General features: G+C 40.7%; 2 protein-coding genes across 4 annotated transcripts in view; one reads left to right on the forward strand and one right to left on the reverse strand.

Moving 5' to 3' along the window:
- Nucleotides 1-1,094, reverse strand: part of NAB1 (NGFI-A binding protein 1) — a 44,928-nt gene extending 43,834 nt beyond the window's left edge. The window contains exon 1 of one of the 3 annotated variants that reach the window (XM_032637877.1): nt 823-1,094. The gene's annotated coding sequence lies outside the window, so the exon portion shown is untranslated. Of the gene's footprint in view, nt 1-485; nt 571-822 lie in introns of those variants that run through there. The other 2 variants (XM_032637878.1, XM_032637875.1) reach the window with 2 other exon arrangements.
- LOC116756851 lies at nt 5-24,648 on the forward strand. Its single transcript, XM_032637880.1, has 2 exons — nt 5-814; nt 24,536-24,648. The coding sequence occupies exons 1-2, from the start codon at nt 150-152 to the stop codon at nt 24,543-24,545; spliced, it is 675 nt and encodes a 224-aa protein (XP_032493771.1). The 5' UTR covers nt 5-149; the 3' UTR covers nt 24,546-24,648.
- Nucleotides 24,649-26,134: the final 1,486 nt, after the last annotated feature.

Raw genomic sequence — 26,134 nt, forward strand, 5'->3', positions numbered from 1 at the left:
ATAAATGCAAATATATTCCAATTCAATTATCCTTTCCCCCAAGATCTTACAACAATTAGGCTCACTCGAAGTGTCGTTTCATATCTTGCGCCTTGTGAACCCTGACAATGCAGCCCATAAGCATTTGATTGCACTTGCAACGTTTCTCCATGAATAAGGTCACAGACTACTGCATCCAAAGCTTGTATGTCCCAGATGTGTTTGCAAATCCCACACTCGGCCTTAACGAGCACGAGTCTCTCGCTTCCATCGCACCTCAGTGCCAAGTTTCTGTAAGCCACTTCCAAACAAAACTCTCCTTCCGCTTTCCAAAAGAAAACTACATTCCAAAGGAGAGGATACCCAGGACGAAAATTAAAGCTCTAAGTGCAACACTCTTACAAAGTAAACAAACCAACAAAAAGATTCTGCCCCTGCGGAAGGTGGCTGCAAAACTCTGGGGCCGGCGCGCGCACCCACCGCGCACCACAGACCACGCAACCCACCACCGCTCCGCGCTCCGCGCCCCGCGCGACGGCCCCAGCCGGGTCAGGAGAATGGACGCTGCGCCCCCGGCTTTCTGGGAGAAGAATGCACAGGTCGGCCCCGCTGCCTCGCTCGCCCTCTTCTCGCTGCCCCGGCGCAACGAATTTCTCCGGGAATCGCCCACACGAGCCCGATGCCGCCCTCTCCTTCCGGCGGCGGCCGCGCGGGGCCAGCTGCCCTGGACGCCCGCCTCCCCAGGTGCCGGCGCGGCCCGGAGACTCCGCCGCTCCAAGTTCGCCCGCGGTCGCACGAGCTTGAACGCATCCCGCAGTTGGCGGACAGCCAGTTGGTACGTACTAGGCCAGCGGCTGCAGAGGTCTTGGCGCGCTCTCCCCCAGGACGCCTTAGCAACTCCGAAGTGACGGCCCCCGGCTCTCTCTCATTCGGCTGCTGCGGCCGGGACGCCCCCGCTCCCATCGATGGGGGAAGGAAAGGTGGTGGGCGCTCTCTCCCTGCTCCCCCCACCCCCAGCTCGGGCCCGCCACTCCTTCCCGCCCGCCAGCCCCGACGGCGCTCGCTCGGCCGCGGTGGCGGTGGCGGCGGCTCCTCCCGGCGCGGGCGGCGGCGGCACCTCCCCCGCCGCGTCCTCCCCCCTGCTCCCCGCCTCCCTTCCCTCCCCGCGCGCGCTGCCCGTCCCCTCCCCCTCCCCCGCCCGCCTCCGCCGCCTCTACCCCCCCCACCCCGCCCGCTGTCACATTGGGAGATTCCGCTCTTGGTACATTCGCCGCTCTGGCTCCCGCCCACGCGCGGCCGAGTGACGCAGATCCCGGCGTGGGCAGCCGCTGGGCGGGGGCGGGGGCGGCGGCCGCCAGGGCCCGGGCTCGGCCTCGGCCTCGGCCTCGGCCTCTTCCCGCCGCCCCCTCCGCGGAATCCGGAGGGCGGCCCATTCACTCGGCAGCTGGGAGGAACCAAGTGGGCGCCCGGGAGGGGGCGGCTCCCGCGAATCCTGCTCCCGGCTGGGGGAGGGGGCGGGAAGGAGGAAAACGGGGGTGGAGGGAGGGAGGGAGGGAACGCCGCCTCGGGCCTGCTCTCCAGCTGCCGAGGGAACTGGGAAGGTTTGCAATTAAAAAAAAAAAAATTTTTTTTTTAAATGTGTGAGGTTCCCAATATAGTGTTTCAAAGAGCACGCCCCGCCAAATCCAACATCCCCCGGGAGGCTGATTTAAAAAAAAAATAGCACGCTCAGCCCACTAATCTGGGCGCCCGTCTCGCCTCTGCTCCCGCCCGAGCCGGCTCGACGCTGGTGGGCCAGGTGCGCCCCTCCCGGCCGGCCCAGGCATCCTGCGGGAAGTGGGCTGCGACCGCAGGGAGTGGGGGTGGCAGGTGCGCGGCGCTGGGAGGAAAACTGGCAGTTCCAGAGCATCTCAGCCCCGCCCATCTTGCCCCGTGCCCACCACCGTCCTGGCGTAGGGAGGAGGGGAGGAGTGGGAACCCACAAACCCGAAGTGCGGCGTTGACAGCTGTCTTGTTTGCTGGGTAACTTAATTCCAACCTTCTCAACCCTCCGGAAAACCTGCTTGTTATTTTACTGGCTAATATTTTCTATTTCCACGGTGTAAAAATCCGACAGTGCTAGAACAGTCCTGGCGTGTGTTCGAATAGAGTTCCCACGGCACGCTCTAGAATTTTTGAGTTTGGTTTGCATGAACTTTTTCTAACCAAAGAAAGTATTAAAACACCTCCAAAAATGTACTTAAACGATTGCCAAAAAATTTGGAAACTTGTTTTAGGGTCTATTTTTCCTTTCTTTGCAAAAACGGGAAAAGGGAAGAATTCCTCGAATTTTAGCATTGTGTTCTTGAAGGGTAGAGAGCATCTAGTAAATCTAAAACTACTGCAAATACAGGTAAAATTCCGTTTAAACGTACATATACAAACAGCTTTATAGGAGGCCAGTCCCACATCCTGGCTGGCCTCCCAGAGTGTGCCTACTTTGCTGATGGGGATACAAGGCATTCTTTGAGATGGGAAATTCTTCATACCACATCTTTATGTTGCAGCAATGGATGGGGATGATAACATTGAAAGAAAAAAAACCTTATTAAAGTACTGAATCTTTTTCTTTTTGCAAAAACATGTTATAGGAATGAGTAATGCCACAATGGAATATATATAATTAAACCTCTTTCTCCAGTATTAGTGAAAGGTTCTGTCTGGAATAGTTGTGTTGATTTTCATTTGAATAAGCATGCTTACTTCCTTGAGTTTTTTTTCAGCGGAAGAATCACTACTGGAAGCGTATCTTAGCCTAATTGTCTCGGTTTTGCAGCTGTGGACCCTATTCTGCTAAAGAGAAAGTTAACTTCGGTTGTAATAAAATAAAGACAGCTTTTTTGGAAAGATATAGGTTAACAGATTTTCAAATGAACAGATGAAATCTGCAAAATTATTTTCTTCCAGTTCTTCTCTGGAATCCTGATGTTTTGCAAACATTGTTTGTTCTGAACAGCTAGAGAAAGATAATTTTCTTCCATAAAGATGTACAATCAGTGATTCATAAGTCATGAAATGGGTAGTCTTACCTGGACTTTTGAGCCTCCCAGTAAAATTGTTTCCAGAGTTGGAAGAAATGACATTAAATCCTCTTCCCAAACTTGTATCTGTCTGACCAGCACTGAACATAATGCTGAAAAGGAAATGTGTCAGGGCAGATAGTATTTTCTGACTTGTAACTGGTTATTTCTACAGTTAAGCACTGAAATCTCTCCTTGTTTGTTTTCTGAGCACATTTAGGTAGTATATTTTTCCCACATTAAGAATGGCATTTTTGGCCCACTTTGCGTTGCCTTAAACACCCATGGTACTGGGGGAAATGGGAGGAAGGAAAATAGAAGGAAAGATAAAATTTTAAGCTTTTAGCATCTAATTCTGTATGTCTGTATGACAACAGTGTAGTTAATATGGCTGCTCAAAAAGAGAATGGAGGCATTCACCCGTATCTGAGACAGCTCAGATAAAGAAACATTGATTCTTATTTACCTCCTTACCACTTACTTTCATAGCCAGTGCTACCCCTGAACACCACCTCCTCTGCAACACACACACAGTCTTCTGCCATTCCCACACCCTGGTGGTTTGTTAAGGAACAGCATTCCATCCTGTAAGGTAACAATTATGGTTTCTGATTATTCTATATTCCATTCTATCCTGTAAGTATGTCTTACACTTCCCTTGAATTCAGTAAATGTATGTTTAATAGGATCTTAAAAAAATAATTATTAAAAATACTTCAGTGATTAGTGCATTTGCAAAAATAAGGGGTTTTTGGACAAAAAAATATTTCCACATTGTGAAACTAAAAATAAAGTTTTTAATAAAAAAAAAAATGTAGGGCTTCCCTGGTGGCACAGTGGTTGAGAGTCCGCCTGCCTATGCAGGAGACACGGGTTCGTGCCCCAGTCCGGGAAGATACCACATGCCGTGGAGCGGCTGGGCCCGTGAGCCATGGCCGTACCGCAAAAAAAAAAAAAAAAAAAGTAGAAAGTTGATAGTGGTTCTGACATTAGAGTGAAAGTTTCCCTGAAAGAGCATTAGTTTATTACTTTTAGAAAGATTTCTTTAAAATGCTTCAGTGATTCAAAACAAAAGAACAAATGATTTTAAATGTTCTTAGAGTAGAGAAGGAATAACACTATGGCTTGTAACCTACAAGATCTAAGATATAGTATAATTCTATCCTGTTGTTCTACTGTTGCCTTAGAACAATTCCATACTTAACGAATTTTCCACTCTACGTGGTGGTGGTCCTAGAGTTAACTGAGTCCTGTGTAATAGTCATAATATCAGAAATATAATTTAAATTTCACTTATTTTACAATATGAAATTTAAAGTTTTGGATGTGTATGTAGATTAAATAGATTTTTTAGTGTATAGAGATTTGACTATTTTAAAATATAGGGAGATTATAAACAAGTTTCTTAAAGGTATGCTAATAGGAATATATATAACTGATCATTCCAAGAGCCGTGACTTTAAAAACATTTGCTCTTCTAAAAAAATAAACAAATCTTCATACATTGCATTTTATTACAAGACACTATAGAATTTTTTTTAACATCTTTATTGGAGTATAATTGCTGTACAACAGTGTGTTAGTTTCTGCTGTGTAACAAAGTGAATCAGCTATACGTATACATACATCCCCATATCCCCTCCCTCTTGCGTCTCCCTGCCACCCTCCCTATCCCACCCCTCTAGGTGGACACAAAGCACCAAGCTGATCTTCCTGTGCTATGCGGCTGCTTCCCACTAGCTGTCTATTTTACATTTGGTAGTATATATAAGTCCATGCCACTCTCTTGACACTATAGAATTTTAAGAGGTAAAGGATTGTGAAGTTCACCTAGTTCAACCTCCTTCGTATATTCAAAGTATTTTCAAATAATTTTCAGAAATTCAGCATACAACTAGTCTAGCTTCCAATAAGTTGGTTATTTGGAACTTATATTGCAATCCCTGGTGGGAAAAGAAAGGAAATTGTTATATTCCCAAGATGGACTATAAATCCTTATAAAATGCAAGTGAAAATACACAATTACAGACTTAGTGGGGAGCTAGGTAGGATCTTAGGAATCATCTAATCCAATTAACTTCTACAGATAAGGACATTTATACTATACCTTCCTGATATAAAGAGAAGAAAAATACTAATATAGTATTAGGCAGTAAATATAGCCAAACATTTAGTTGAATGAAGAGTAATTCTGGTTTCAATAACTGCTCCAATATAAAATAAAAATTTCTTAAAAAACTGGCATTCAGGGACAATAATCCTCTCATTTTGCAAATAAAGATTCTTGGAATTTGAGAGAAAAATAAATAATGTTAAATGGTTAAAAAATAATTAATTAAAAAAATAAAAGTTTGTCTTCAAGACAGAAGAAAATGTAAATGGAAACTTTTGAAAAGACTATCTAAAGAGAATTTCTGGACATTTTTTAGGGATAATGCCTTGTTTTTCTTCCTCCTCTATCCTCTCTGGCAGCAGTGGTTACAACTCAGCTACTCTTTCTCTTTTCTTCCCACCTTTTCCCATTTTTCTGGCATTCACTGTGCAGGACCTGTATAGTTAACTGTTCCATGACACTATTTCAGGCCTCAACAACACTAACTACTGTCCACTCACTCCTGGCTGTTGCAAACTGAATGTCTGTGTCCCCACCAAATTCATATATTGAAATGCAAACCTCCAATGTGATGCTATTAGAAATGAGCTATTGGGAGACAATTAGGTCATGAGGTCGAAGCCCTCATTAATGGGATTAGTGTTCTTATAAGCGAGACCCCACAGAGCTCTTTTGACCATTCTGATATGTGAGGACATAACAAGAAGACAGCCATCTATAAACCAGGAAGTGGCCCCTTCACCAGATACAGAATCATCTTCCAGTGCCTTGATCCCAGACTTCCAGATTCCAGACTGTGAGAAGTAGTAAATGTTTGTTGCTTAAGCCATCAGCTGTATGGTACTTTTTTTAAAAAATAAATTTATTTATTTAGTTATTTTTGGCTGCATTGGGTCTTTGCTGCTGCACGCAGGCTTTCTCTAGTTGCGATGCGCGGGCTTCTCATTGCGGTGGCTTTTCTTGTTGCCACCACACGGGTTCTAGGTGTGCAGGCTTCAGTAGTTGTGGCATGCGGGCTCAGTAGTTGTGGCTCATGGGCTTAGTTGCTCTGCAGCATGTGGCATCTTCCCGGACCAGGGATCGAACCTGTGTCCCCTACATTGGCAGGTGGATTCCTAACCACTGTGCCACCAGTGAAGCCCCATGTGGTACTTTTTGTTATAGCAGCCTGAGTGGACTAAGGCACTGGCCATTAATAATTCTCAGCTAACTACACAAGGCACAGTGGAGAGTAGGTTAAAAAAAAAAATACTCTGCTCAGCCTCTGGAATCTATCTAAACCGTCTTCCATTTGCACACTTCATTCTTGGCTTTCTTTCTTATTCCTCACAATCCCATGTTTAGCTTTTGCTTTTCTCCACCCAATTTGCTGGATTGACAGCAAGTCTGTGCTCACTCTCCCACCTTGTCTCTGTGCTTGTCTTTTTCTTCATATCTACACTCTGCCGGCAGAGGACCCACCAGCTCAAGTCCCCCTTTTAAGCATTCCACATGAGAGTGGTTGGAAGATTTTGTTTGTTTCCTTAACAAAGGTGTATGACTTTTGAGAAAAGGAGTAAGAAAAGAGCATGTGAAGGAAGAGAACCTTTCTTGAAGTAAATGGGCAAGAGTTGGAAGAAAGGGGAAGAGATGAAGAGACAAAAAGAAGATAACTGCATTTGTGAGAAGCTGACTAAAGTGGTTATAACTCTTCTGGAAGAAGTGAAAAACCAAAGAAAAAGTACCTGAGTCCATGGCTCTCCTGAAGGAGAAAAAAGAAGAGACAGAGATCATCCCAACATAAATTCCTCTAAGCTCGCCACAAAAGTGTGCTCTTGACCTGGGACAGATGGCAGTGATGGAATGGAGTATTGGGGATAGATGTGCAGGAAGAAGGGACAGAGAAACAACGGGCATCCTGCTCTCTTCACTTGCAGAGAGCCTGTATATTATCTTTAAGTTGGATTGGAAGAGGTGGTGAATGTATCAGGTACAAGTGTGTATCAGGAAAAGGAAAGAAAAGCAGAATGGGTTCAAAAAACACCCTCTGCACCAAGTGCTTTCACCACACTATGGTTCACATATGAAGAAATTGAGTGTGTTAATATTAATGATTGGGCTGATTGTCACAACAAATTACTCAACACTGCCTTCTAGGAGAAGACACTTGGAAAGGACAATGCATGTATTGTACAATAAGAGACTTAGAACTATTGAGATAAAAGTAAATCAAACATGGTTCTGTTCACATATAATTGCCAAGTTACAGTTTGGATTAGATTGTTGTGCTTACCCAGATTTACACATCGTGATTCATCAGCCTGCCCAGGATTGGCAATAATATATGGTAGTCAAAAGTTTTAAGGACCTTGATTTCTTTTTTTTTTTTTAATTTTTTTTTTTATTTTTATTTTTTTACGGTATGCGGGCCTCTCACTGTTGTGGCCTCTCCCGTTGCGGAGCACAGGCTCCGGACGCGCAGGCTCAGTGGCCATGGCTCACGGGCCCAGCCGCTCCGCGGCATGTGGGATCTTCCCGGACCGGGGCACGAACCCGTGTCCCCTGCATCGGCAGGCGGACTCTCAACCACTGCGCCACTAGGGAAGCCCTGATTTCTTAATAATAGAAACTATTGCTGCATTTTTTTTTTTTCTTTCAACTGTAACAACAGTCGTGACAGAGAGAGAGTTTTTTCCAACTACAAATATATTCCTCAAATAAAATTTTCCAAATCTGGTGTCGGGGCTCTTACGCAAATTGCTGGTCAAAGGGTAAATAACCTTTAGAAGGGTAATTTGACAAATTGAGCCAGGAGTTTCAAAAGTGTTCATACAATTTTTTTTTTTTTTTTTTTGCGGTACGCGGGCCTCTCACTGTGTGGCCTCTCCCATTGCGGAGCACAGGCTCCAGACGCGCAGGCTCAGCGGCCATGGCTCACAGGTGCAGCCGCTCCGCGGCATGTGGGGATCTTCCCGGACCGGACCGGGGCACGAACCTGTATCCCCTGCATCGGTAGGCGGACTCTCAACCACTGCACCACCAGGGAAGCCCAGAAAGTGTTCATACAATTTGATCCAACAGATTCACTTCTAGGTTATTCTAAGTTTATAAACATTAAGAGGAAGATATTTATTACAACATTATTTTACAAAATTGAAAAAGCAAAACATCCGAGATGATGAATTGGTTAAGTTATAGCACATCGATGTAACGGAATACATTTAATAACATTGGGAAATGCTCATGATATAATAGTAGTGGTCAAAATAGGACAGAGCAGAACAAACTATAATCACTCTACCTAAATATGAAAGGAAATTTTCCAAATGTTAGCAGTAGTTATCTCTAGGTGATGGTATTATAATATTTTATGCTTCTTTTAGTTTTCAAAACTTTAACAACAAACATGCATTACTTTAAAAATCGGGGGAATTTTAAATGTTATTTTAAAGAAAGATCCTGCTTCAAAAGCAGTTTACAATGAAATAAAAATGAAAACAAAGTTGTATGTTTATCTATTTGAAGACAGCAACAAAAATCAGGAACTTATCCAACAAATATGTATGTATGGAGCCCTTTGTACGTTATTAGTCCTGTATAACTCTGTGTATTGTGAGCCTACCATGTGTGAGATGTGAATATATGTGTGTGTGTGTGTGTATATATATATATATATCATTTTATATATATGTGTATATATATATCATTATATGTGTGTATATATTGTTATATATATCCGTATATATATATATATATATAATGTTACAAATATAGTCATCCTTCTTTTATTTTTCTGATTAATCATTCAGGCAGGTATAAACTTGTATCTTCTTGAAGGTGCCCCTACTCCAGGGACGTATGCAGTCCCTGGGCTTTTGTAATTCTTTCATTGGGCTTCCACAGGCAAACAGTGACAGAATTGGCTTCTGGGCAGCCCCTGGTGTCACTGTTTCTCACTGCCCCTGTTTTGCCACAGTAAACTTGGGCTCACCAGATGCAGTGCTGGCCCACCACGTCCAGTACTGCTGAGACCCTTCTGCAGCCTGCGTGGTTCTTTAGGGGAGGACAGAGGAGCCCACTCTCAATCTCCAAGACTGTCCTTTGTAGGGCTCTGCTCTTCCTTCATTTCACAAACACAACCATCTCCCAAGAGTGTTGGCTCCATGCTGGCCTTGGTCAGCTCCAGACTCAAAGCCACTCCTATCCGCATCCCAGAATCAAACTACCAGCAGTGGCTCTCTTTCAGACTACTTTCTGATAGATTTTAAATTTGTCTTACAGTATCTTTTCTGGATTATATAAATTTTGAGTCATTCTTCTCAGTCCTGTTCTTCCAACCTCTCAGCTTGCCTAACAGTCGAGGTTCATTTGCGTAAGGACTATTTACATTGCTGAGAAGGTTCCCGTGGCAGGCTGCCCAGATGCTTACGATCCAGATCCTCTGAGCACCAGGGTAGTTGCACAAGGCCCCTCTGTGTGCCTGGTTGTCGCCCTCCACTCCTACTCACACATACTATAGAGGAGTAGGAGTTTTGAAGAACTGAACGCTCCACCTTCCTTGTATGCTAAGGTCAAGAAATAGGCAGGTTACTTATAAGGTGGCATTTTTCAAACAAGAATGGACATCCAGAAACAGATGGACAGTGGGATGGCCATTAGAGGCAGGACAAGATGTTATAAAGAAGTAAGAATTGTCTAGGCTTTCCACTCAGCACAGCAGTCTGACAGCTATGTGTCCTGTCTGAGAAAGAAAGGGGGACTCAGGTGAGGCAGGTCCCCAGTGCTGCCGGGAACAGTGTGGTTGCTCCTTTCTCTGCAGGGCTGCACAGAGATCTAGGCAACATCACTTTGGATTTCATCCTACTCCCTTCACTAGCTTTCATGCCCCCCACCCCGTCAGGCACCCAGTGTTCTTCTGATGTCTGAGTTTTGTTTGTTTCCTGAGAAGGAAGAATATGATCTGATCCAGATATACCTGGAGGTGTTAATGTTGCAGTGTGCTACTTTTCCAAAGATGTGCATACCTGGAGATTGTTTGAGCAACAACTAAACACCTACTGAAGGACACACACCCTGTACTATACTCGAGAATTTAAAAAATAAATAGACAAGCCTCTGCCCTAATTCCTGGTCTAGAAAGGGGAATAGACATGTGAAAGAATAGTTGCTCCACGTTGTAAGATGTTCTTAGTCACACAGTGGAAAAGGTGATGATTCTGCCTTGGATGGGGCACAGGGGTGAAAGTCATGAGGCTTACAAGAAAGTGACAGTTGGACAGGTCTTGAAGGATGAATTTAATAGAAAGACTCAGGAAGTACGGGCACTCTCCAGCAAGTACAGAGGCAGTGAAACAGCATGAAGCAAGAGCAGTGAGTTAGGGCAATAATTGTACAATGAAACCTAACTGGTTCCAAATGACTTCAGAATGAAATGTGAGGAGGGCAGAGACAGAAGATGAGCTTGCAAAGAACAAATTATGTAGCATCCTCATATGATACTCTAAGCAGTTGTGGGCTTTATCCTGCTGGTATAGCCCTCATCTTCAGTGAGTACAAGAATCAAACTGGTAGTGTTAGACATCAGAATAGTAGTTAAAATTAGGGAAGAAGGAGGTGATTGGAAGGGGAACAATCAGGACTTCTGAAGTGTTGGCAAGGCTCCCTTTCTTGTTTTAGGCTGTGCTTATATGGCTGTTCACTTTGTAAGAATTTATTGAACTGCATGTTTATGATTTCAGTACTTTTCTTAATGCATGTTACACTTCTCGATTGTAAAAAAGTTTTCTTTTTAATCAAACTGGGTAATTTGTTCAAAACACAGATTCCAGGGCCTCACACTCAGACATTCTGAGTGTAGGCCTGGGCTGGGACTCAGGAATCTGCATTTTTTAAACAATTACCTTGGAGGATCTAAAGCCAAAAGGGACCCCTAGACCACACTTTGAGAACACTGCTAGGGCTGTTGGGGAGTCACCCAAAAGGTTGAAGCAAGAAATTAAGAACAACGATTTGCCTGTCTGAATGTGCTGGATTAGGGAGAGGAATAAGTTGAGGATGGCTTCCATCTTATACCCAATAGCACTTGCAGGTCCTATATCCCATTCCCTCTTTGCTTTTGAAAGAGATGTGACAAACAAGGTGCTAATGTATTTTTTGAGATGTGTTTTCTTTTGGGGGTTTCTTAAATATGAAAAAATTTGACCCCAGTACAATAATTTCTAATAGTCAAATTTAAGGCATGGAACAAGCCCGTGGGGTAGATATTCTGGGGCAAGGAGCAACTTTCTAGAATTTTTTAAATGAGTGCATGCTTAGCCTATGAGTGATAGTTCAGCTACTGACCCACCACTGTTATGTCATGTACTTAAGGATAAGTGATTTACATGGATGCAGCTAAATTCTTTTTCTTGTGCCCCTTTATAATCAGAGGGATATTGTTGTGACATAAAGCAGCCAACATGGTATTCTTCCAAACCATAATCCCTATGGGAAAAAAAAAGACAAATTTCGTTTTTCCTTTGGTGTTCACAGAGTTGGAAAAAGAAAGGGGAAACTTTACTTGGACTTAAACAGAGAATGGGGAAGTCCAAAAATATGACACAAAATGTGCGCAGATTTTTCTCCTCATGACTGAAATACTGAGGAAATGCCACAAGGTTTTTTAATTGCCAAAATTATTACTTTGTAACCAGAGTCTGTCAGTCCATTCATTAGATCAGCAAAAATGTTTAAGTCTGACAACACAAAGTGTTGGCTAGGATTAAGAGCATAAGGACTCATATACGTATAAATTGATGTAATCACTTGGGAGAGCAATTTGGCAATATTTAGTCAAGTTAAAGGTGTGCATACTCTTTGACCCAGAAATTGCACTCCCAGGTATATTCTCAGAGAAACTCTCTTACCTATGCCCAAGAATATTCACAGCATCACTGGTTGCAGTACTTAAAACTTGGAAACAACCTGTTGATATATTATATTAATAGGAGAATTTATGAGTAAATTGTGATATATTCATACAGTGGATATAGCTGTGAAAATAAATGAAATAGATCTACATATCTTCCATGGGAGCATCTCACAAATATGATGTTGGATAAAAGAGCAAGTGGCAGGGCTTCCCTGGTGGCACAGTGGTTGAGAATCTGCCTGCTAATGCAAGGGGACACGGGTTCGAGCCCTGGTCTGGGAGGATCCCACATGCCGCGGAGCAACTAGGCCCGTGAGCCACAACTACTGAGCCTGCGCATCTGGAGCCTGTGCTCCACAAGAGAGGCCGCAATAGTGAGAGGCCCGCTCACCGCGATGAAGAGTGGCCCCCGCTTGCCACAACTAGAGAAAGCCCTCGCATAGAAACGAAGACCCAACACAGCAAAAATAAATAAATTAATTAATAAACTCCTACCCCCAACATCTTCTTTACAAAAAAAAAAAGGAGCAAGTGGCAGATAAATGTGTTAAAAATTGTAAATACTATTGTTGTGTGGGAAATTACCTTGCTGCTACGGAAGCCTGTTAAGTATAACAAGAGGCAAGCTATCCAAGAGATCACAGAACAGAAGGGCTTACAGACCAAAATGAGGTGCTTAAATCTCATGGTTTATTAAATCAATTGAAAACACACAGCAAGAAGCAAGGTGAAAGAGCTGGGGTGGTTTAAGTTGACACAACCTGAATCCTCAGCCCTGTCCCTATCTTCCTCGATAAGGGTATGCCAACAAGGACCAGAGTTGAGATTTGAGCAAAGCGACCCAACACATAGAAGGTGCCTAGTGTCAAAATGCACACTTGCTCTGCAGGTTTGGGAGCAAGTGCATCTGGCTGATAGCTGTATTGTAATTAGCCTGATGAGCAGTTATGGATTTTATTTTGCATTAGTTGTGCAGAGGACGTGAGGAGCCAATGGTCAGCCGAACTAAGAGCTCATAAATAGTGAATGCCTCGTGTGCCTCCTGTATCTTCAGTGTGTCATGAGTATTTGATGATTCATGGCCTCATATATGTCTAGTGTATCATGACTATTAGGTATTTCTTGGTCTTTCCATCCGTTTCTAATTATGTTCATTATAGGTCATTATTCAAATGCTCTACTTTATCTATGTCTAACATGTCTCAGAAGTTACTGACTAAAAAAAAAAAAAAGTTACTGACTTATCTTACGTATTTTACAAAATTTGCCTGCCTCATAAGCTATTTGCTTTAATTCTAGTTTCACTTTTCTCCCTATGTATTCATTTCTCTTATTTTTTAAAGCAGAATTGAATATTCTTTGTTAATTGAAATATAGTTAACAAATAATATCATGGTAGTTTTAGGTGTACTACATAGTGATTTGACATTTGCATACATTACAAAATGATCAACTTGATAAGTCTAATAACCATTTGTCATCATATGAAGTTATTACAGTATTATTGACCATACTTCTTATGCTGTATATTACATCTCTGTTACTTATTTATTTTATAACCAGAAGCTGTTACTGCTTAATCCCCTTCACCTATGTTGCCCATTCCCACCCCCCTCCCTTCTGGCAACAACCTGTTTGTGCTCTGTATCTATGAATCTGTTTTCATTTTGTTTTGTTTGTTTTGTTTTTCAGATTACACGTAAAAGTGAGATCATATGGTATTTGTCTTTGTCTGACACATTTCACTTAGCATGATGTGACCCTCTGGAACCATCCATGTTGTCACAAATGATTTCATTTTTTATGGCTAAGTAGTATTCCATTATGTATATATACCACATCTTTATCTATTCAACTGTCAATGGATACTTAGGTTGCTTCCATATCTTGGCTGTTTTAAATAATGCTACTATGAACATTAGTGTGTATATTTCTTATAGAATTAGTATTTTTGTTTTCTTTGGGTAAATGCCCAGTGGAGTTGCTGGATTGTGTGGTAGTTCTATGTTTAATTTTTTGAGGCACCTCCTTACTGTGTTCCACAGTGGCTGCACCAGTTTACAAGCCCACCAGCAGCACACAAGGGTTCCCTTTTCTCCACATCTTCATCAATACTTGTTATTTGTTGCCTTTTTCATGACAGCCATTTTGACAAGTGTGAGGTAGTATCTCATTTTGGTTTTTTGCATTTCCCTCATCATTAGTGATGTTGAGCATCTTTTCATATGACTGTTGGCCATCTGTATGTCTTCTTTGGAAAAATGTCAACTCAGATTCTTTGCCCAGTCTGGTGCTTGTTTTTTTGGTGTTGAGTTATATGAGCTATTTATTTTACATAGTATCCCCTTACTGGATATATTGTTTGCAATTATCTTGTCCCATTCAGTAGGCTGACTTTTTGTTTTGTTGGTGGTTTCCTTTGCTGTGCAAAAGCATTTTAATTTGATATGGTCCTATTTGTTTATTTTTGGTTTTGTTTCCCTTGCCTAAGGAGATCCAAAAAATATTGCTAAGACTGATGTCAAAGAGCATACTGCCTATATTTTCTTCTGGGAGTTTTATGGTTTCAGGTCTTATATTTAAGTCTTTAATCCATTTTGAATTTATTGTTATATATGATGTGAGAAAGTAGTGCAGTTTCATCCTTTTGCATGTAGCTGTCCAGTTTTCCCAGCATCATTTATCAAAAAGGCTGTCTTCCCCATTGTATATTCTTGCCTCCTTTGTCATAGATTAATTTACCATATAAGTGTGGGTTCATTTCTGGGCTCTCTATTCTGTTCCATTGATCTGTGTCCATTTTTGTGCCAGTACTGTACTGTTTTGATTACCATAGCTTTGTAGTATAGTTTCAGGATGCTTGATACCTCCAGTTTTGTTCTTTCCCAAGATTGCTTTGGCTGTTCTGGGAATAATTCTTTAGAATAATTTGTTCTAGCTCTGTGAAAAATGTCATGAGTATTTTGGTAGAGATTGCATTGAATCTGTAGATTGCCTTGGGTAGTGTGGTCATTTTAACAATATTAATTCTTCTAATTCATAAGCATGGTATATCTTTCCATTTGTTTTTGTCTTCTTCAATTTCTTTCATCAGTGTCTTATAGTTTTCAGAGGACAAGTCTTTCAGAATTGAATACTTCTAAATAATTCAGTAAACAGACATTGTAAATATATGTGTAACATGGTTAAAGTATAAATAAATGCTTGGAAAGAGTAATCCCCAAGTTCAGCATTTGGCTCAAGATGGTGGAGAGGGAAAAAAAATGTATTCAGATGGAGTTCACAGGGCTTTAATTACATTAGTAATGTTTTATTTTTCAATATGGATGGTAGATGTATGAATATTTATTATATTATTCTTTAAATTTTTCACATCTGAACTTTTTCAAAATAAATTTAAGAAAATTTTGAAATAGTAAATATCTGGTGTCTTACATGTAATAGGCATTTAATACATATCATTTTGATTTTAATAAAGTTAAAGAATTTGACTGGGCTAACTAAATTGATATGTCATCCTTCTATTGCTGGTACATACATATATTTTTCAACAAATATTTGCTAAGTACCTACTATTTACAAGGAAGGCATTGCACCAGTTTATATGGACGATGAAACGTTGAGTGAAAGAAAATTCTTACTCTCAAGAGTACTCTCAAGGTTGCAATTTAATCAGAGATTTGAGACTACTGAAAAAATAAGAACAATACCAGAGCATAATATAAGTGCCTTCAGAGATGTACAGATTGTGACTAGTCAGTCTAGGTGTGGCTAGTCAGTCTAGGATGAGATCAAAATGCCTTTGAGAAGTGGCATTCAATGTGGGCCTTGAAAGAAGTACATGTCAACAGGTGAAAACAGTGAGGAAAGCATTCCAGGAAAAGGAAATACAATGGACAGAGAAGTAAAGTGTAGGGCATGCTCACTCCGTGTCAAGGGTGGGTATGGGAGAGTGGCACAGAGGGTGTTAATAAGTTAAGTCAGGACAAGAATCCTTCTATACAACATTAGCAGTGGTTACCTATGGTTGAGATTACGGGTAATTTCAATATTTTCTTTGTAATATTCTGTATAGTCAACATATTCTACAGTGACCATATATTACAGTGACCACAAAATTGATTTTTGTTGAAATAGCTGGACAATTTGCGTATGGAGCTCTGACCATCTGGAAAGGCAGGGACAAATACTCTATTTTGCTCTTTTTGAGATTTATCAGGATTGCCTGGCTAAAGCCCATTAACAGAGAACAGTAATGAGGCCCTGAAATAAAATTATCTTTAGGAATGCCGCAGACTTAGGTGTCCTGTCATAAACATAAGAGCCTAGGCATTCTTGGAGGAAGCATAGCACATGGCTAAGCTGGAAGTTCCCTGGGACCCAGCCACCCTGGCCCAATGCTGTGCATTAGGGGAAAATGGTCACTATTGCTGAGTATGTGAAGGACTTGAAGAGAGCTGTAACTGCAGATCCACAGGTCAGGGCCCTACCATGGCTGGGCAGGGGCCAAAACCAGCAAAGGCATTTTCACAGAATGGGCTATGTACTGATGAAAGGGCCTAGATCTTTCCCTCTAGACCTGGCATTGGAAACACAACTCACACTTGTCCTTTGGACTAAACCCCTGAGGTCTTTAGACAGTTTGAGGAGAGTCTATGTTAGACTTTCTGCTGATAGGGCAAGTAAAGGTCTAAGAAATTTATTATAAAAATAAAGATATGACTATAGCAATAAAATGGCTTTGTGAGTTAGGCCAGAAAATATTGGTCTATGTTATGCAAATATTCTGCATTAAATATGTGTTAACTTATAATCAGATAGATGTTACTTTTATGAGTCCTATTCTAAACACAAAATTAACTTAAAAATACAGCATGAACTTTGATCCATAATAAATATAAAAGTGGCAAAAATATTAATATAAAGATTTCTATACTTTAATCTCTTAAAATGACTTGATATTATAACTGGTCTCTGACAGTGTCTAAATAAGGTTTGTTACCTTGACGAAAAGGACTTTGCTGTACTGTCAACATAGATAGCCTGGTTCAAAATTCAACATGATCATATCAAAGTTGGTGGTTCTACACAACCAGAGGAGGGAAGCTAAATCGTGTGTAATCTGCTTCATCTGGCTGGACATGTAAGCATCTTGGAAGATACTGTTTCTTCCTCATCTAGAACTCTGCAACACTCATCCAACACCTTTGAAAGAATTTTAGTTAGTCAAACCTTAAAAATTGTTGAGATTTTTGTAGCTGAGGCTCATGCTTGGCTTCTTGAAATATGAAACAAATAAAATCTGCAAAGTAGTATTATAATTTCTTAACACGGAGATTTTCATTGAGAGCAGTGTTAAAGGAGAATGAATCCTTTCACCAGTGTACATTAGGGAAATATGGTACACTCTTCTTATTTGACGTCCACTAGATAGAGAGCTCCTAGGAGGCAGGGGCTGTGTCTTAATGGTTTTTAAACCTTCAGTATTTCACCTGGAATAGAGCCTATAGCAGCTGCCCAATATATATATATATGGTGAATTACTGGTTTTTTGGGGAAGGATAGTTGGCAGGGTTAGGTGCAGCTGCAAGTGATGCTCTGTATCATTCTGGACCGAAAACATACCTTTTGCTATTTGGATATATCGTAGGATTACTTCTGTGTTCTAAAGTTCTGGAGAGTTTGGATAATTGAACTTGATAAAAGGACTACGATTGTGCTTTGTTGTCATATAACTTGTGGAGTCAATGTTTTAGAAAAAACTTTTTAACGTTGCACAGAAGAGAAGCGAACTTCAGGCCAAGGGTGGAGGCAGCCCTGTCTCCTGGGGGACTAGAACCAAGAGTCAGGAAGCCTGCAGGAAGCAGGGAAGCATGCTCTCTTTCTCCTCTCTGCTTTTCTCTCTGTAGATTTCGTTCCTCTTTTTCTGCAGGTGTTTTTACTTTCTCAGGACACATAGCCCCAAGCACTGCTGATCCACAGCTCCCCACCTCTCATCTTTTCTGTTGGAGAAACGAGGACAGACTGAAATGAGCATTTTTGTCTCAATTTCAGACTCCAGTGAGAAAGACTGATCTGCCCAGCTCAGGCCAGGGGGATACTCTTCACTCAATAATTTGTGTGATAACAGAGACTGAAGTTACAGGCATTACAGAACTGATTTTATATTTTCTAAGGAAAAATGTGTATCGTATATATCGCTAGTTAAAATCACGTTACACTGTTGGGCTCTAAATTCTCAGAAGCCTGGGAGGTTTCCTTCCTTGAAGGGTGAAAAAGTAGTGAACAGATGGGCCTCCCACCATCAGGCCCATTTCCCTGGGGGCCTAGAACACATCTTTGGACCTCTGCTTTCAGAGGAGACTGACCAACCATGCCCAGGATGTCAGAGCTGACAGTCAGCTGGCCCCAGTGCCTCCCCCAGTCCATTCCCGATGGCTAAGTGTGAAGAGTAAACAATCTGCAGAAATTCAGTGGTGTCAAAGGAGCTAGTCCAAAGTCATGCCGTGATGCTCTGATTTTAATGACGCCCAGGAACAGCCCCAGAGGCGAGTGTGCAGCTGCCAGGGGAGCAGCTGGTGGGCTCGCGGCTGGGCTACGGGAGGCTGGGCCCTGGCGGGGGCGGGGAGGGGTGGAGAGGAAGAGCTTGGCAGGGGCGCGCGGAGGCGGCCCTCCGCGCCGCAGCCTGTTTCGCTCGGCTTGTTAGGTTGGCACGCGGATTGAAAAATGTACGTCTAAATCTATTTCTGGCTTTTAAATGTGTGAAGGAAACACATAACTTTATTATTTTATTTTTGTCAAGTTAAAGACAGAGCCAGATGCCCCTAAAGCTTATGCATTCTGTAAGGAGTTTCTATTCTTTGGTGGAGCATCTTTGGAAGCAAAAACTCAAAGACAAATAGGTCATCTCTTCTAAGTTTTCTGGAGGAATATTGGCAATAAAAAGAATAGAGTCAGCACTGGTAACTAATGGAGATGAAGGAAATAAAACCAGGGAAGATGTTGAATTTTTTTTAAAAGAACTTGTAAAGGAAAAACAATGAAGTAAGTATTGATGTAACATGAACATGTTATTATTTGTTAAAATGCCAAAAATACTGCAGATATACATAACCTTTTAAAATTTAGTGAGAAACATATGAACAGTTGCAGAAATTCCCTCACCAGAGGAGTTTGGAAATCTTCAAAGCTTAATATCCTTTTGTGAATGGTCAGACTGATTAGGAATGAAAGAAATCTGGAAAAATAAAAGCACATTAGCAATACAACAGATATATTCCTGGGAGGGGTTGTTACGATAAATTTAACTTCAACTGTAGTGCTTCACAGTCAAAGAAAATCTTATAAAACAAAATACTGTAGATGTGTGTTTATTTTGTTCAATAACAAATGAACTGTAACATCAGGGGAGCAGCTGGTGGGCTGCTCTCCTGATAGATATTTTTTGAGCATATGCTATGTTCCAGGCACTGTGCTAAGCATAGGGAATATACTGGTAAATAAGTTGGATGCTGTTCCTACACACATATCCCTGCCTAAGCTTTGAGTTGATCAGAGAAAATATCATAATCACCAAATCAAATAGCTGCATGGGACCTAAGAGATCAGTTAGTCCAAACTTTTATTTTACACAGGAAACTGAGGCCTAAAATATTGTATAAGTGAAACTGGCTGTGCTCTTGGCCTCTCTATTTTTGCTCTCGAAAAGAAGCATTTCTTGTCCTATAGGTCCTTCTCAAATCTCCAAATTATATGCCATGTAACAAATGTAGACATTAATCTATTTCTATTATAGACTTTCAATATTCCTATGCTTTTCTGGAAATGAAACAGGAAATCAAATTAAAAAAAAACCCTAAAGTCCAATTTTCAATATCTAATCCAGTTTTTTCAGGAAGTGTTAGCCATGTGATTTCTATTGCCATCAAAAACAGTCATGTCGTGTGATACTGACCATCTGTTTAGGAAATGGCAGATACGCTTGGAAAATCCAGAGTAATAAGAACTCAAAACCATCATCGGTTAGAGAGGTTATCAGTCCAAGAAGATGCCACTTCAGTCAGATGTGGATGAAGCATTATTAGATGGACCATCTGGATTTCACACCTACCTGTGCTCTAGACTTGTGTGATAACTGTGTGTCCCTTGGTTGTCTGACCTGCAGTTGTACTGCACTGTTAGCACAATGCTTGCCAGCCACAAGGATGTTGTGACAATTGTTCAAGTAAATGCTATAAAGCAGTCTGAGCAATTCAAGAGAAGGGTGCTGGGCTTCCCTGGTGGTGCAGTGGTTGAGAGTCCGCCTGCTGATGCAGGGGACACGGGTTCGTGCCCCGGTCCGGGAAGATCTCACATGCTGCGGAGCGGCTGGGCCCGTTAGCCATGGCCGCTGAGCCTGCGCGTCCGGAGCCTGTGCTCCGCAATGGGAACAGCTCTTTTTTTATATTTATGTAGTCTTAATACAGTAATATAAAAGATTCCTCAAGATATGTTTGGATGTCTGTGTGTGTTTCATTCCATTTGTTATTCATTCTAACTTTTAAATTGATTATTATTATTAACCTGGCACTAAAGGGAACCTATTCTCTAGAGCGCCACCCCCCACCCCCACCTGTTAATCTATAACATAATGAATTGGGTCGTGATTTCCTAGCTGAATCTGGATCATTTGGCCATGGACTCCGATATGTTGGAAACACATGTCTGAGAATCTGTTTGGCTGGATGACTTGGACTGAAGCCTCAATGTAAAAAAAAGCACAACTAAATAAAAGCTAATAAATCCAAATACCTGACAGCACTGAAGCTGTCAGGGATGATGGTGACCTAACCATCACAGATGAGTTTCTATACAGCCCTCTTTGTTTTTCTTCCCCGCTCCCTCCCTCCCTCCCTTCCCTCCTTCCATCCTTCCCTCCTCTTTCTTTCTTTTTCTTTCTTTCTTACAATAGGTTTATTGAGATGTAATGCACCTACCAAAAAATTTACCCTTTCAAAGTGTACAATTCAGTGTTTTTAGTATAATCAGAGTTGTACAATTATCAGCCAAAATTCCACAACATTTTCATCAGCCCCCAAAGAAACCCCATACCCATTAACAGTCACTCCCCAGTGCCCCTCCCCCAACAACTACTAATCAACTTTCTGTCTCTATGGATTTGCCTACTTTGGACACTTTATGTAAATGGAATCATACAATAAGTGGCCTTCAGCATCTGGCTTCTTTCACCCAGAATAATGCTTTCAAGGTTCATTCATATTCATTCCTTTTTATGGCCAAATAGTATTCCATTTATGGATATGCCACATATTGCTTATCCATTCATCAGGACATTTAGGTTATTTACACTTTTTAGCTATTATGAATAATGCTATTATGAATATTAGTGTACAAGTTTTTGTGTGAACATATATCGATATCTTTAACTAGAATTGCTAGATTATATGGTAACTCTATGTTTAACTTTTTGAGGAACTAAAACTGCCTTTCAAAGTGACTGCGTCATTTTACATTCCCACCAACAAATAACAAGGGTTGAAATTTGTCCACATCCTTGTTGGCACTTGTTATTGTCCAAATTTTTGCTTATAGCCATCTTGGAGGGTGTAAAGTGGTTTCTCATTATGATTTTGATTTGCATTTCCTTAATGACTAATAATGTTGAGCATCTTCTCATGCAACTGTTGGTCATTTATATATCTTCTTTGAAGAAATATCTAAGTCCTTTGCCTATTTTTAATTGGGTTATTTCTTTTTTATTGTTAAATTTTAAGAATTCTTTGTATATTCTGGTACAAGTCCCTTAACAGATAAGTGACTTACAAATATTTTGTCCCATTCTGTGTGTTGTCTTTTCATTTTCTTAAAATGAAGCACAAAATTTTTAATTTTGATGATGTCCGATTTACCTTCTTTTGTTGTTGCTTGTGCTTTTGGTGTCACATTTAAGAAACCATTCCTAATCCAAGGTCACAAAGATTTATTCCTATATTTTCTTCTAAGAGTTTTGTAATTTTAGCATTTACGTTTAGGTCTGACTCATTTTGAGGTAATTATTTTATATGATGCAAGGTCAGAATCCAACTTCATTCTTTTGTGTGTAGATATCTAGTTGTTCCCGTGAATTGTCTTGGTTAGCCTCCTTGTAGAAGAGCAGTTGACCATAAATATGAGGGTTTGTTTTTGGATTCTCAGTTCTGTTCGGTTGATCTGAATTTCTATCCTTATGCCACTACCACCCTGTCTTGACTGCCATAACTTTGTAGTAAGGTCTGAAATGGGGAAGTGTGAGAAAATTTCTGCAAAAAAGCCAGCTGAAATTTTGATATGTATTACATCGAATCTGTAGACCAATTTAAGGAGTACCACTACTTTAACAATATTAAGTCTTCCAATCCATGAACCTGGGGTGTCATTTCCATTTATTTAGATCTTCTTTAATTTCTTCCAGTAATGTTTTAAGAGTTTTCAGTGTGCAAATCTTTTATTCATTTTGCTCAATTTATTCCTATTTTTATTCTTTTTGATGTTACTGTAAGTGAAATTGTTTTCTTAGTTTTGCTTTCACCTTGTTCATTGCTAGCGTATAGAAATATACTGACATTTGTATATTGATCTTGTATACTGCAACCTTAGACGTTGTTTGTTAGTTCTAGCATTTTTTAGTAAATTCCTTAGGATTTTCTATATACAAAAGCATGTCATCTACAACTAGAGATAATTTAACTTTTTTCTTTCCAATTTAGATGCCTTCTATTTCTTTTTCTTGCCTAGTTTCCCTGTCTAGAGCCTCTAGTACAGTATTGAACAGAAGTGGCAAGAATGGATATCCTTGTCTGTTTCCTAATCTTAGGGGGAAAGCATCTGGTCTTTCACTATCATGTATGATCTAAGTTGTGGACTTTCTGTAGATGACCTTTATCAGGTTCAGGAAGTTCCCTGTGTAGCTCTCTTTAAATGCCATTGATGGGCAGAGCTGAATTGTTCAAACTGATGATATCTAAAAGTTCATGTGGTACTTTATGTCCTTTTCAATGTTGTAATAAGATATGGAAACAATATGCCCACTAGAGCCAGATTATTTATTTTTTTCTGGAAAAGGCTGCATGTTGCAGAAGGAACTTTTCTGTATTTCTCTTTTTCTATCCCCCAAGCATTATTCCTTATCTCCCACCACATGAGAGCAAACAACTGATTGTGGCAGGTAAATATAATAGCTTCTCTCCATACTCTCCTTATGCTTGTAGGATGCAGTATATTTGTACACAAATTTCAATAGCACATATTCTATGGATGATATATAAAATAAGCTGCAGGAAGTCAGTAAAGGTGTCAACTCCAGAAAACCATCTCAACAGACTGCTAAGAAGACAAGACATTATCAAATCCAACTTAAATTTTAGTTCTCAGGGGACCTGGCAAATTAGGACTTGCTCCGCATCCTGGAAGAAGAATTGCTGGTTTGATGGTGATTTTGACAATGATAAAGATGTTGATGATGCAGCCTCCTCAGTTTAATGTATAAGAACTACCAGGTGCTAAGTGGTACCTTTAAGAGGCAGAAGTCAAAGAGCCAAGGCAGGACTGGCCACCCAGGTAGAAACAATCCCAGCCAGGGAAGACACAGTATGGCAGTAATTAATTATTGAATGGCTTTGGTTCTGTTCTCTAACTTCTATTCTCAATTTTCCAACTTCCTATTGCAATTAGACTGCCATTTTCCCTAGTGGCCAGTATTCATCTCTCACTCTCAACTTTTAGCACTTTGCCTTTTGCTCTATGTAGTGTCTAGGGACAATAAGTACTGCCTTTGGCTGCCCCATGAACCTCTCCCTTAAATGGCAGAATAGAAACACTGCATGTCTCTTGTGTCTGGAACTGACCCTGCACCCGCCCCAGGTTTGACTTTGCTTAGCCTTGCATTATTTATGTACGACAATTATAATCTGAAAAGCAAACCATAACATTACAAAAAAAAATCTTTAAAGTCCACATCATGTGCTTTCAGAGCCAAGTAACAAATGTGTAGTACTCTAAGTCTTAATAGCAAGACCAGTTCTGCTCTTTGAATTGAGAGCCAGCTTTGCTACCTCTGATAGAAGAGAGATTATTCTTTGCTTATTTCCATTCTGTTTTTTGGCATTCTCATGCATTTTATTTTATTTATTTATTATTTTATTGGATTATAGTTGATTTACGATGTTGTGTTATACGTATTTCCATTCTGTCAACTCCCAACATTTTAGGCAAGAATTGTCAGGATAAAAAGAACTTTAAAAGAACAGAGAATCTTCCTTTGCTTTCAGGTGAAACTACAACCCAATCGCAGAGTAAGTTAGAAGTTAGGTAATTGGGAATTATTTCTTCTGCATAAGGCTGACATCATTTACCCCTATCTAATAACTTCGGTTTGGTGGAAGGGAAGGAAGAAGGAATGATGGAAGAAAAAGGGGTTGGGGTACATGAAAACTCACAACAGTACTATACCTTTTTCAGGTCTCAGTGAAGGAGTTTGGGTGTTTCTCGTGAAGTGCCACCGATCCCTATGAGAAATATGTTTGTCGTGCTCCACGCCTGCTTGGAGAGTCCAAGAACTGCTAAAAACTGATGGTAAGAACTAAGGAACAACCTAGAACAGCTGGCCAAGGGTGAAGAACTGATAGACAAGAGGAGATGAGATTTGATTTGCACTTCGGGTCACACTAAGTAAACAGTGAGGCAAAACAGTGGAAAGGCAGGATTATTTTTGCTAAAGCCTTGATGAGTTATCACACTAAGTTGTGAGCAAAGTGGAGAACAAGCTCAGGTCTTAGGCTCTGACTTAGCTCTACGATGAGACGTCATGTCCTTCGGAGGCTTCTCGTGCGGCCTCACTAAGAATCCCAGGAGAGGGATTTTCCATTCAGCTACTTGATAATAAAATTTAAGTCCTGATTTTCAGGCAGTTAAAAGAAAGGACAAAGCTAATGTCCTCGTAAAAGCCTGAAAAACGGAAACAATTAAGGAAATGATCATGAAACTCTAAGAACCATTTCCAAGATTGAATCATAAAAAATGTAGACTAAAAACTTATTAGCGATAATCATGGTGATGAGGGTAAAGAAGACTGTCCTGCAAGCAGAGAAATCGTTCAGTTCCCACATGGCTGTCCTAAGAGAAAAGAGACTCTGGCCTAAAGGAAATGTCAAAACTTATTTTTTTAAATATATGATCCTGTTGTTTTTTTCAGAGAATTTGCATTTGGAGGTTTATTCTGAGTAAATTTCCCCAGAGAAACGTTATGCTCTCTTACTCTGATACAGAGAGCACAGATAGTGTCAGAACAAGAAATGGAAATGACACTCAGAAATTAAATAGGGGCCAAATGGAAATACTGTGCAGGTGAAATGTTTTTCAATCATTAGTGTATTTTCCCAATCTCTCCGATAGGGGTAATTTAGTTTTGGGTGAGAGTGGGGATAGGATGGGTGGGGTGGAGCTGGGGGGAAATTGTGGTACCCTTAGAACCACAGGACTAGAAAGGGAAAGGAAGAGTATAAAATCCACCTTTTGTTCCTCCATCTGGATTACCCTAAACAATTTCCAAGTAAATAATACCTTCTCAGGAGTACTTCTCAGGAAAAAAAAAAAAAGAAAACATTACTGAGCCTCCAAATGGAGTCTAACTTCAGATGACATAAAGGCCTTGGGAAGACCCTAGGGTAGTGGACATTAATTAAAACTGAAGTGGAGTGGGTTACCTTAGGACTAGGAATTGAAATGTTCATAAATCCAATTATTCAAATAGTCCAGAACCTATTTTTAGGAAAAAAAAAGTCACAAAATGTATTTACAATGCACAGGTAAGATGATTAAGGAGAAATTTGTCTGAGAAACAAGTCTCAGAGTTTAGAATTAGGAACTCAGCACATGGGTTCTGCATCTGTGAGAGCCAAGGGGGCTGCAGGAGGGATCCAAAAGTACAGTTTCCTTCAACCCCAAAGAGGATGCACCGCAGTGAACATTTCCTCTGATGTTTTGAGGTTGTGAGCAGATCTCCAAGATACGTATCTACGTGTCATCTTACAGTTTATGAAGTCCCTTATTTGTATGTAA

The sequence above is a fragment of the Phocoena sinus genome, chromosome 7 (assembly GCF_008692025.1).
Source record: "Phocoena sinus isolate mPhoSin1 chromosome 7, mPhoSin1.pri, whole genome shotgun sequence".
In the NCBI taxonomy this organism is placed as follows: Eukaryota; Metazoa; Chordata; class Mammalia; order Artiodactyla; family Phocoenidae; genus Phocoena; species Phocoena sinus.

What these genes read in the sequence shown, in the direction of transcription:
- LOC116756851 (XM_032637880.1), top strand. Translation starts at nt 150, where the DNA reads ATGAATAAGGTCACAGACTACTGCATCCAAAGCTTGTATGTCCCAGAT.